Source organism: Eriocheir sinensis, chromosome 45 (assembly GCF_024679095.1).
Source record: "Eriocheir sinensis breed Jianghai 21 chromosome 45, ASM2467909v1, whole genome shotgun sequence".
Lineage (NCBI taxonomy): Eukaryota > Metazoa > Arthropoda > Malacostraca > Decapoda > Varunidae > Eriocheir > Eriocheir sinensis.
In genome coordinates, this window is record NC_066553.1 from 3,130,994 (window position 1) to 3,143,493 (window position 12,500).

Consider the following 12,500-nt stretch of genomic DNA (forward strand, 5'->3'; position numbering starts at 1 on the left):
AGAGAGAGAGAGAGAGAGAGAGAGAGAGAGAGAGAGAGAGAGAGAGAGAGAGAGAGAGAGAGAGAGAGATATAGAGGATAGATATAAGGGGGGAAGGAGGAGATAGAGAGGAAGAAAAGGAAAAAAAAGAGGATGAGAGAGAGAGAGAGAGAGAGAGAGAGAGAGAGAGAGAGAGAGAGAGAGAGAGAGAGAGAGAGAGAGAGGAGAGAGAGAGAGGGAGAAAGATCTTGATGATATTTTAAAAGCAAAGGGAAAAAAATAAAGGACAGAAAGAGAGAAATAAATGGATTTGAAAAGGAAAAAAACAAATAGATCTTAGATGGAATTTTAAGAAGGAAAGAGAAAGCAATAAAAAGATAAAGATAAAAAACATAATAAAGAATAGTAAGAATGATACAGAGAATAGTAGAAAGATAGTAATTGATAGATATGAAATGTGAAGAAAGGAATAGATCTTAGGTGGAATTTTAGAAGCAAGGAAAAAAACAATAAAAGACAAAAATAGAAAAAAATATACACAGAAAAATAGTTAGTGAGTGATATGAAAATTGAATAAAGAAGAAATGTGAAATAGACTCAGACAGGGTCGTATCATAAGATATTTCGGCGCCCAAGAACACATATTTGACAAGGCTTTCGTAGAAGTTGTGGGCATTTCCAGGAGTAGTTGTATGAGCCTGGTGGTATAGTGTGTCCCTTCTTCTGTACCATGAACCTTAAGAAACACTCATTAGAACCCAAACTGACCCTATCTTTGGCCTTCTTCTGTACCGTGAACATTAAGAAACACTCATTAGAACCCGACTGACCCCATCTTTGGCCTGCTTCTGTACCGTGAACCTCAAGAAACACTCATTAGAACCCATCTGACCCCATCTTTGGCCTTCTTCTGTACCGTGAACCTCAAGAAACACTCATTAGAACCCATCTGACCCCATCTTTGACCTTCTTCTGTACCGTGAACCTCAAGAAACACTCATTAGAACCCAACTGACCCCATCTTTGGCCTTCTTCTGTACCGTGAACCTCAAGAAACACTCATTAGAACCCAACTGACCCCATCTTTGGCCTTCTTCTGTACCGTGAACCTCAAGAAACACTCATTAGAACCCGACTGACCCCATCTTTGACCTTTAGAAATAGCTGATGTGAGGATTGAAAGTGTCTTATAGTATCGTAGATAGGAAGGAAATGAAGAGTAAGACAAGGAGAAAGGAGATGAATGTAAAAGTGGATGGTTGAAATATATGTAAATAGAGAGAGAGAGAGAGAGAGAGAGAGAACGAGAAAAGTGATAAATACGAAAAGGAAAGGATATAATTTGTTTGTCTGTTTGCTTCTCTCTCTCTCTCTCTCTCTCTCTCTCGGACGCTCCTCGTTTCGCGGGTCGACAGGTAGTGAAAGAAAGTTGGGATTTAGACATTGGAAAGACCTACCTGCTCTCTCTCTCTCTCTCTCTCTCTCTCTCTCTGTCTCTTTCTGTGTCTGTCTTTTTGTATGCTTCATTTTTTTTCTCTTTTTCTTTCTTTTTCTTTCTCTTTCTTCTTTCCTTCTTTTTTTCTTTCTTTTCCTTCTTTTTTTCATTCTGCCTTTCTCTTTTTCACCGTTTTTTCCTACTCACTCACTCTCCCCCCTCCCCCCACACCCACTCACCCTTCCACACACGCACACAAACACACCCATACACCTACACACACAAGCCACACTCACTTGTTAAAGAGCACAATGTCGGGTTTCCACACTTTGTCGGGGGGCAGGCGAAGCACTTTGATGCCGCCGTAGTCAGCCGCGTCCCACCTCAGCTGATAGTCCCGCCACACCTGAGGAGAGAAGGGAGCAGGTGAGGACAGGTAAAGGGTATAGGTGAGGAATGATTAAAACGAGGCGACATAATAGGCTTGATATGGTTTTCTGAGGGGCAAGGAGTTCTAACAGAGTACTGGGGGAGGAGTTCTAAGGAGTCTTCTAAGGGGAAAAGGGTTCTAATGGGGTGGTGGAGGATTAATATACGGAGATGAAAATAGGAGACCGGTAGAAAAGGAGGGGAGGAAAAGGTAAAAGAAACATATTGGTAGGAAAGAAGGAATGAAGGTGAAGAGGCAACTGAAGGAAAAGAAGGGACAGAGAGAGCGAGAGAGAGAAGAGAAGAGAAAGAAAAAAAAAAGAAGAAAAAGAAAAAGAAGAAAAGGAGAAGAAAAAGAAAAGAGTAGATAATTAGCATCAGCCTCTCGTGTAGGTATGTTCCCGCTGGACTTCCTCGCCTCTCTTCAGCACCTCGCCGCTCCCACCTCGGGCCGTCTGGGGGAGGCTGATAAACCACTAATCTGGCCCTGACCTAAGCCCCTGGAAATGAGGGCTGCGGCAGACGCGGCGGCCACGGCTTGAGGGATCTTAGTCACCCCACCTGTCTTCATCACGGAGGGGAAAAAGATGTGTGTGGGGGGAAGGGGATGAAGGAGGATAAGAGGAGGAGGAGAGGAGGAGGAGGAGGGGAGGAGAAGGGACAGGAATAGTTGTAGTAGTAGTAGTAGTAGTAGTAATAGTCGTAGGAGGAGGAGGAGGAGTTTGTAGTGAGGAAGTCGATGTGTGTGTGTGTGTGTGTGTGTGTGTGTGTGTGTGTTTACGCGTGCCAGTATTGAATCATTACTTTATTTATTCATCTTCCAATTTCTCTATATTATTCACTGCATTTTTCACTCAATGTCATATCAATATCACCTTCGTCGGACAGTGCACGATGGAACTTAGTCTGGCATACGTTATTATTATTATTATTATTATTATTATTATTATTATTATTATTATTATTATTATTATTATTTTTTACAACAAAGGAGACAGCTCAAGGGCACAAAAAAAGGAAACAATAATAAAAAAAAAGCCCGCTACTCGCTGCTCCCACAAAAAAAAAGAATCAAAAGAGGTGGCCGAAAGAGAGGTCAATTTCGGGAGGAGACGTGTCCTGATAAGCCCGAGGTCGCCGGTGAAGGGAATGCCTGCCTCACCGATGTCAGATTATCATATTTACCGGTTTCTGACACATAAATAATACCAAGAAACACCAATAATCAACAAATTTGACGATAACTGTAAATGCATCCGGTTAATGGGGCCCAGGAGACAGCTTTTGGGGTGGAAATCTTTAAATATGGGAGACTGAGTAAGTACGAGAATTTGACAACGTTGGTCTGCCTGTGTGTTTGGGTCAGGGTGAGGTTAGGGGCTATTACACTGGGCAAATTTTCCGTGGATCTTCAGTCAAACCACGATTCCCGCTGGCGTGGTTCTCATATTTCCGTGGTTTTCTGACGTGTCCACGATATCACCGAAGGACGACGGTATTACTCACCATCATCAGCATCAGCAATAACAAGAAACAAATGAGAACCATGCCAGCGGAAATCGTGGTTTGACTGAAGATCCACGGAAAATTTGCCCAGTGTAATAGCCCCTTTAGTTGGGGTTCAGGGAGGAGGGGAGGACACGTCTGAATCATATAAGTTTTCACGATTCTTTTTATTGACACATCCACCAGCTTGCCCGCCCTCACTCTCAACCAAGCTAGAATGAGTCAAGACAAGATAGAGCCAACCAAAACTCAAGCCAACCCAAGACAAAGCAGACCAGACCCAGCCTAGCTAAGATAACCCAAACCAGATTGAGCCAAGCAAGGCGAGCCAACCCAAGTCTAGTCAAACCATGCCAAACCAGACGGATTGAACCTAAAGCAAATCATACCGGATCGAACGACGCCAAGGGAAACTAAACCAGACAGAGCCAATCCAGGCCAAACCAAACCAACCCAACCCAAACCAAACCAAACCACACTAAACTAAGGCAAGCCCATCCAAGCCACGCCAAGCAGCCCCGGAACCCTCGGCTGACACACGGCGCCTTTTGTTGCAGGGAAATCCTCCTTTATTACCCGCAGAATGGAGAAGAAACGTATTGTGCGCATTACCCTACTTCTTTTGTTCTTTAGTCGGGTCTTCTTGTTTTTATTTGTAGGCTGTTTTTTTTTTTTTTTTTTTTTACAGCACAGGAGACAGCACAAGGGCACAAAAACAGGAAACAATAAAAAAAGAGCTCGCTAAGATGTACGCGATTTTTTTTGTTAGTGTGTGTGTGTGTGTGTTTGTGTGTTTGTGTGTGTGTGTGTGTGTGTGTGTGTGTGTTTTGATATATGATGTTTATGTTTGTTTGTTTGTTAGTTCTGTCTGTATCTGGTGATCTATACTATTTATCTATATTATGTGTGTGTGTGTGTGTGTGTGTGTGTGTGTGTGTGTGTGTGTGTGTGTAGTTGACGAATGGATGACTGGGTGACAAGGGGGCATGTGGGCGATAGTAACACACACACACACACACACACACACACACACACACAGTCGATATATAGGTACACGGCTGCACTTTCAGATGACCGCCTGTGTTGTTGTTTTCCTTTGGCCTTGGCGAGCACAGACTGACCATCGACTTCGTGCATGGCTATAGAAAAAAAAAGCCCTATTGAATGTGGGTGTGTTAGCCTCCTCCTCCTCCTCCTCCTTCTCTTCTTCCTCCTCCTTTCTCTTCATCATACCTCTACCTCTTCTCCTCCTCCTCCTCCTCTTCTCTGTTTCTCCTTCTTTTTCTTTCTTCCTCTATCTCTCCTTCCTCCTCCTCTTCTCTGTTCTTCATCTTCTTATCCTAACTACCTCTCCTCCTCCTCCTCCTTCTTTTCTTCTTCAGCCTCCTCCTCTTACTATTTCAATCTTCCTCTCTTCCTTCTCCTCCGTTTCTTCTTCATTCTCCTCTTCATCCTCTTCTTTTACCTCTCCTTCCTCCTCCTCTTTCTTTTCTTCTTCATCCTATTATTTCTATCTTCTTCCTCCTATTTCCTTTCTTCTTTATTCTCTTCTTCCTTCTCTTCTTTTATCTTTCCTTCTTCCTCCTTTTTTTTCTTCTTCTTCATCCTCTTCTTCACACTATTTCTATCTCTTCTTCTTCTTCTTCTTCACACTATTTCTATCTCTTCTTCTTCTTCTTCTTCTTCTTCTTCTTCTTCTTCTTCTTCTTCTTCTTCTTCTTCTTTTTCCTCCTCCTCCTCCTCCTCCTCCTCCTCCTCCTGAGTATAAGCCGCCGCCGCCGCCGCCGCGCTGTTGTTCTGAAGTTTGTTATTAATTTCTGAAATATGATTAATGGTGGTTGCCAACTCTTGTGTATTCGCTACATCCTTGCTTTATTTTCTTGTCGTGGGTGTGGATTTATCTATTTATCTATCTATCTGTCTGTCTATTTATCTACTACCTAATTATCTCTATCTATCAATTTAACCGTCTATCTATCTATCTACCTACCTATCCGTCTATTTATCTACTATCTAATTATCTCTTTCTCTGTATATCAATTTATCTGTCTATCTATCTATCTATGTATCTATTTCTATCTATATCCATCTATCTATCTATGTATGTGTGTATGTATTGTATATATTTGTATGTATGTCTATTTAATAATTTTTTTAACCCTTCCATTGCAATAAGAAGAAAATAATGTCTGCAGGAAAAGTATATAATTACAGTTTGGATATTTTCTTCATCATAAGTATCTTCGCTTTTTAATTGGGATTTTCAGTATTGGTCTAAACTTGAGGCGCCGCAGCGGTACTAGATTCCCTTGCCGACCACCACGCGTGCCCGTATACATATGTTACCACGGACAGAAGCAGGCATCATCTAATAGTTCTTTTCGTTACAAGACTCAGATTTATCTCTCCCAAGCACAATTCCATGCGTCCCTTGGCTCAGTATCCCTTATCAACTCAAGCTAAGGGAGGAAGGAAGAGAAGGAGGAGGGAGAAGAAGGAAGAAGAGGAGGCAAGGATAACTTAGAGGGAAAGAGGAAGGGAAAGTGAGATGAGGAAAGAAATGATAAAGGTGAGGGTCTGAAGGAAAGAAGGGAAGGATGGTAGAAGAAAGAAAGGGAAGAAGAGAGGGGTGACTAGAGCAGAGAGGTCAAAAGGTTAGTCTGCAGAGAAGGGGTGAAAGGAGTAAGTGGGAGAGGTGTAGAGAGAAGGAGGAAGGGAGAGATAGAGAGGAGGAAGGGTGAGGAGGAAGAGGAAGAAGGAGGAGGAGGAGGAGGAGGAAGTGAGGAAAGAAAAGGAGAAAAGGAGGGAGAGAAACACACCTACTCTTAGAGACAGAGAGTGAGGGAGAGAGAGAGTGAAGGAGGTACTACACACACGATGGAGGAGGAGGAGGAGGAGGAGGAGGAGGAGGAGGAGGAGGAGGAGGAGGAGGAGGGAGGGTTGGAGGTATATGGCCTACGGAAATCCATCTGTCTATTCCCACTGTAAATGAAGATACAGGAAGATTTGTTATGTTTGTGTTGCAGTGTTGTTAATATGTTGTGCTGTGTTTGTGTTTGTGTTCCTCTGTGCTGTGTTTGTGTTGTTGTGGTCCTGTGTTGCTGTGTGTTGTTGGTTGTGTTGTGCTGTGTTTGTGTTTGTGTTCCTCTGTGCTGTGTTTGTTGTTCTGATCCTGTGTTGCTGTGTGCTGTGTTGTGCTGTATCAATGTATGGACCTGTTAGTGCTTCAGAACTATATACATGGCTGACACACACACACACACACACACACACACACACACACACACACACTGAGACTGAAGTGCGTCATTACGGAACCCTCAAGAGATGTATCATGACAGTTCTTATTTCCGAGTGGAACTGCTCACCTCAACCGTATGTATGGAGGAGGTGAAGGAGGAAGAAAAAGAAAAAGAAGAAAAGAGGAGGAAGACAAGGGGTTAGTTGGGAGGAGGAAGTAACAAGGATGGGGATAGAGAGGAGGAGTTGGGGAAGGCTGGGGAGGTTAGGTTAGGTTAGGTTAAGTTAGGTAAGGTAAGGTAAGGTAGGGGTTAGGTTAGGTTAGGTTAGGATAAGTTAGGTTAGGTTAGGTTATGTTAAGTTAGGTAAGGTAAGGTAAGGTAAGGTTAGGTTAGGTTAGGTTAGGTTAGGATAAGTTAGGTTAGGTTATGTTATGTTAAGTTAGGTAAGGTAAGGTAAGGTAAGGTAAGGTTAGGTTAGGTTAGGTTAGGATAAGTTAGGTTAGGTTAGGTTAGGTTAGGTTAGGTTAGGATAAGTTAGGTTAGGTTAGGTTAGGTTAGGCTAGGTTAGGTTAAGTTAGGTTAAGTTAGGTTAGGTTAGGATAAGTTAAGTGAGGTTAGGATAGGTTAGGTTAGGTTAGATTAAGTTAAGTTAGGTTAGGTTAAGTTAGGTTAGGTTAGGATAAGTTAAGTTAGGTTAGGATAGGTTAGGTTAGGTTAGATTAAGTTATGTTAAGTTAGGTTAGGTTAAGCTAGGTTAGGTTAGGTTAGGTTAGGTTAAGTTAGGTTAGGATAGGTTAGGTTAGATTAAGTTGGGTTAGGTTAGGTTAGGTTAGGTTAGGTTAGGTCAAGGTAAGCAAAGAAAGTAACACCGAGGAAAGGGAACGTTCGGAGGGGCGAGAGAGACACAACAACATAATCCCTGTCACCCAGAGTTGTCCCGAACGATTAGAACTGCCAGTACACAGCGTTGCCAGACACATACAGGAGGGGGTGACGCGAGGTAGCAACGAGGATTAATACCGCTGTCGAGGGGAACAAGCCGGCGTCCTCCTCTTCCTTGTAGTGTTTATGAGGCAGGGACACAGAGAGGAATTTGGCCCTTGACATGTGTTGGGCATAACCTGAGGAGCCATGGGCGAGGAAGGGAAGGAAGAGAGGGAAGAAGAAAGGGAGGGATGGAAGAGGAAGGCAATGACTGAAGAGAGGAAGGAACGGAGAACTAGATGAAGGAGAGGAAAGAAAAGAGGGTGGATGAAGGAGGGAGATGAAGGGAGGGATGAAGGGAGAGAGAAAAGGAGAGAAGGAAGGAAGGAAGGAGAGAAAAGGAAGAAGGATAAAAGGGACATGAAAAATAGAGAAAACAAATGGAAAAGGAAAAGGGAAAAAAAAGGAAAATGAGAAGGGATGAGTCGGAAGGAATGAGGTGAAGGAAGGAAGGAAAGAAGAGAGAGAGAGAGAGAGAGAGAGAGAGAGAGAGAGAGAGAGAGAGAGAGAGAGAGAGAGAGAGAGAGAGAGAGAGAGAGAGAGAGAGGAATACAAAATTAAGGTGAGGGTGAGATGAGAAAGGCGTGAAGGAGGAGGGAAGTTAATTTGGGGCGAGGAGGAAAAAAAGATGAATGAGGGAAAAATTAAAAGGAAGAGAAAAAAAAGGAGAGGAGGAGAGAAAAAGAGAGAGAGAAAGAGAAAGAAGCCGGTCGAAAATGAGGAGAGGAAAATTGAGTAGGTTAAAGGAAGGGATAAATTAAAAGAAAGAAAAGAGAGAGAGAGAGAGAGAGAGAGAGAGAGAGAGAGAGAGAGAGAGAGAGAGAGAGAGAGAGAGAGAGAGAGAGAGAGAAGGTAAGTAATAGGATGCAAGCGGCGCCGGGGAGAGAAATCATACCTGGGAAATATTTCTCCTCAAGTGGCAGGAAGCTCACACACACACACACACACACACACACACACACACACACACACACACACACACACACACGCACATAAGTGGCTATCATGGTTGGTTGTCTGGCCAGAGGAGACGGGAAGGGAAGGGAAGGGAAGGGAAGGGTAGGGAAAGGTGGGGACGGGATGGGACGGGAAGGGAAGGGAAGGGTTTGGTAGGTTGTGGAACGGAATGGAAGGGAAGGGAAGGAAAGGAAAGGAAAGGAAAGGGTTGGAAAATGAAGTGAAGGGAAGGGAAGGAAAGGGAAGAGAAGAGGAGAGAAAATAAGAGAAGAGAAGAGAAAGGAAGGGAAGGGGGACTCACATCACCTCTGTTTCCTTGTAACCAGTGAATCGCTCCTGTGTAACCTTCCCTTAGGTGGGCCAACCATGTGTGACGGGGGGGAAGGACTCTTAAAGGGCCATATTACTAAACATTTCGTCCCCCAAGTACAGATATTTGACAAGGCTTTCGTAGGAGTTGTGGGCATTTCCAGGAGTAGTTTTATGGCCCTGGTGGTAGTTTGACCCTTCCTCTGTACCATGAACCTAAGGAAACACACATATTTGACAAGGCTTTCATAGGAGTTGTGGGCATTTCCAGGAGTAGTTTTATGGCCCTGGTGGAAGTTTGACCCTTCCTCTGTACCATGAACCTAAGGAAACACACATATTTGACAAGGCTTTCATAGGAGTTGTGGGCATTTCCAGGAGTAGTTTTATGGCCCTGGTGGTAGTTTGACCCTTCCTCTGTACCATGAACCTAAGGAAACACACATATTTGGCAAGGCTTTCATAGGAGTTGTGGGCATTTCCAGGAGTAGTTTTATGGCCCTGGTGGTAGTTTGACCCTTCCTCTGTACCATGAACCTAAGGAAACACACATATTTGGCAAGGCTTTCATAGGAGTTGTGGGCATTTCCAGGAGTAGTCTTATGGCCCTGGTGGTAGTTTGACCCTTCCTCTGTACCATGAACCTGAAGAAACATTTAATAGAACCCGAGTGACCCCCTCTTTGACCTTTAGAAATAGCTGATGTGAGAACCGAGAGTATTTTATAACACCGACCTCACTACCCGGAAAGGAGGAAACACAAGACCCACACACACTTATCAACACTTGTACAAAAAAAAAAAAAAGGTTTGTAGTAAGTGTTGAAGAAGTTCCCCTTAATAAAAATGTAATCTTGCGGAAAGCCATGCAGAAGTTTGGAGAGGCCGTTCCGTGCTCTTTCCTCGTTACTTTGGGGTAATACAAGCGTGGAGGCGTTATTAATACAGTTATCGTGTTAGTCGCAGGCTCGGGGGAGTGTGAACAGCCTCAGCCAGTGTGTGAGCTCATGTAACTGTAGCTCTTGAAGAAAGAAAGATTGTAGTATTTAGGAGAGGAATTTGGAAAGGATTAAAAGGTTCAGTAGTACCCAGGGGTGGCCAGTATATACCAATTTCTACAGGAGGAGATAACCTTCCATAAAAATGCTCAAAAGAAAAGAAAAACAAAACTTCTGATACAATAAACAGGAGTATACCTCTTCGTAGACCTTTTATAACTAAGGAAGATATGTGTGGTGTTGGGGCTGGGGTGGCTTGTCCGCTGTCCAGGTACCGTGTGAGGATGGAGGAGGAGGCGAAGGGGGGTCGAAGAGACGAGGGTTCAGTGAAGCCTCTGATTAAGACTGACGAGAGCTCGCTTCTTCGAGTTTGGAAAGATATATATGGGTCGTATTACTAAACATTTCGCCGCCCAAGTTCACATATTTGACAAGGCTTTCGTAGGAGTTGTGGGCATTTCCAAGAGTAGTTTTATGACCCTGGTGGTAGTTTGACCCTTCTTCTGTACCATGAACCTCAAGAAACACTCATTAGAACCCGACTGATCCCCTCTTTGACCTTTAGAAATTAGGGCCATATTACTTAACATTTCGTTCCCCAAGTACAGATATTTGACAAGGCTTTCGTAGGAGTTCTAGGCATTTCCAGAAGTAGTTTTATGACCCTGGTGGTAGTGTGACCCTTCTTCTGTAACATGAACCTGAAGAAACACTCATTAGAACCCGACTGACCCCCTCTTTGACCTTTAGAAATAGCTGATGTGAGAAACGAAAGTGGCTTGTAATACCAACCTTTGTATTGTCTTATATACACCAAATTATTGTATGTTTTCACTAATTAATCGTATGTTTTCACCTATTAATCGTATGTCTTCACCGAGTAACCATCCGAAATTGACCTCTCTTTTGACCACCCATTTCTACTTTCTTTATGGGGTCAGTGATTAGTGTGCTTTTTTATTTATATTTATCTTGCCCTTGAGCTGCTTCCGTTATTGTAGAGTAGAAGTATATAATCGTGTGTCTTCACCAAGTAATCACACATTTTCATGAAGTCAACTTTTGTGTTCACCAAGTAATCGATGATACTTTCTTTTCCAGGTAAGTCACTGCGCAGGTGGTGGGTGTGATCCCCGTTCTCAGAAGAGGCGGTAACCTGAAGGCGGGAGTCACGCGAGGACGTCAGTATCAAAATGGTGAATGTTTTCCTTGAACGGTGACGTGTTTGCCGATACTGAAATTTGGGGAGAGGGATCCGCAGAGTTTATTGTCATTTATAGATTTTTTTTATTTTTATAACAAAGGAGACAGCTCAAAGGCACACAAAAAAGTAAACAATGATAAAAAAAGCCCGCTACTCGCTGCTCCCAAAAAGAATCTAAAGAGGTGGCCGAAAGAGAGGTCAATTTGGGAACACATACCTACCTATTATTTTATCAGAGAGCAAGTATAGTTTCTCTTGGGAATTCATTGATCAAGCAGCTGCAAGATCAATAGGATGGCCTCTGCGACCTCGTATCAACGCATGAACATTTATTTTTCAGAGGACGTACATAGCTTCTTGCAATAACTCTTCGACTGAGTTCCTAAACAATAAACTAGAATGGCTTTTTCAGCTTCATGGCTCGTAGTATTGGCGTTGTATATTAACTTTTAGCGCTGGGACTCGGTTGGGAGGGGGGTGGGGCGAGGGTGGGGGTCTGGGGGCAGCGTATTCCCTTTCTCTGTACGGGTGTGTGGCGCCTACTCTTGAACAGGTCAGGTTAGGTTAGGTTAGGTTAGGTTAGGTTAGGATAGGTTAGGGTAGGTTAGGTTAGGTTAGGTGAGGTCAAGTTAGGTTAGGTTAGGTTAAGTTAGGTTAGGTCAGGTCTTGTTAGGCTAGGTTAGGTTAGGTTGGGCTAGGTTAGATCAGGTTAGGTTAGGTTAGACTAGGTTAGGTTAGGCTAGGTTAGGTTAGGTTGGGCTAGGTTACGTCAGGTTAGGTTAGGGTAGGTTAAGTTAGGTTAGGCCAGGTCATGTTCGCCTAGGTTATGTTAGATTAAGCTAGGTTACGTCAGGTTAAGTTAGGCAAGGTTAGTGTATGTTAAGTTAGGTTAGGTCAGGTCATGTTAGGCTAGGTTATGTTAGATTAAGTTAGGTTAGTTTAGGTTAGGTTTAGTTGGAGTCATTCCGGGTAATTTTGAATGGGAATCGCAATGAGAGTATTTTCCAGAACACCCCGTGGTTAGTTTGGAAGCTACAGCCAAGCGTCTCCACTCAGGGACCACACACCAGTAGAGAGATTTTCTTTTTTTACAGCTAAGGAGACAGTTCAAGGGCGTAAAGAAAAAAAAAAAAGCCCGCTACTTACTGCTCCTGGATAGAGGTCAAAGGAGTGGCCAAAAAAAGAGGTCAATGAGCGGGCGGGCAGAGACTAGCCCTGCCCAATAGACAGAGAGACAGACAGATATTTATTGACCACAAATGTACATAAAACCAAAACATCATACATAAATCGGAAGTTATTTAAGAATGTTAATTTCGTTAATACATTACGACCGTGCCCCGTTACCGCAGTGCCAAGGCCGGGAGACGGCGGCGGAGGCTGAACTATCACTTGGATGCGCGGGGGCAGATTAAGCTTCGGTAATTAAGTGCGGCAATTAAAGTGAAGTGTCGTAGG

The 12,500-nt window shown here is 43.5% G+C and overlaps 1 protein-coding gene across 2 annotated transcripts in view; it reads right to left on the reverse strand.

Annotated features, from left to right (window-relative positions):
- The window catches only part of LOC126980885 (acetylcholine receptor subunit beta-like 1), a 150,631-nt gene that overhangs the window by 24,376 nt on the left and 113,755 nt on the right, over positions 1-12,500 (reverse strand). For both annotated transcript variants that reach the window (XM_050831247.1, XM_050831246.1), the window contains exon 4: positions 1,711-1,820. In XM_050831247.1, coding sequence (XP_050687204.1) covers positions 1,711-1,820 — 110 coding nt within the window. The remainder of the gene's footprint in view (positions 1-1,710; positions 1,821-12,500) is intronic.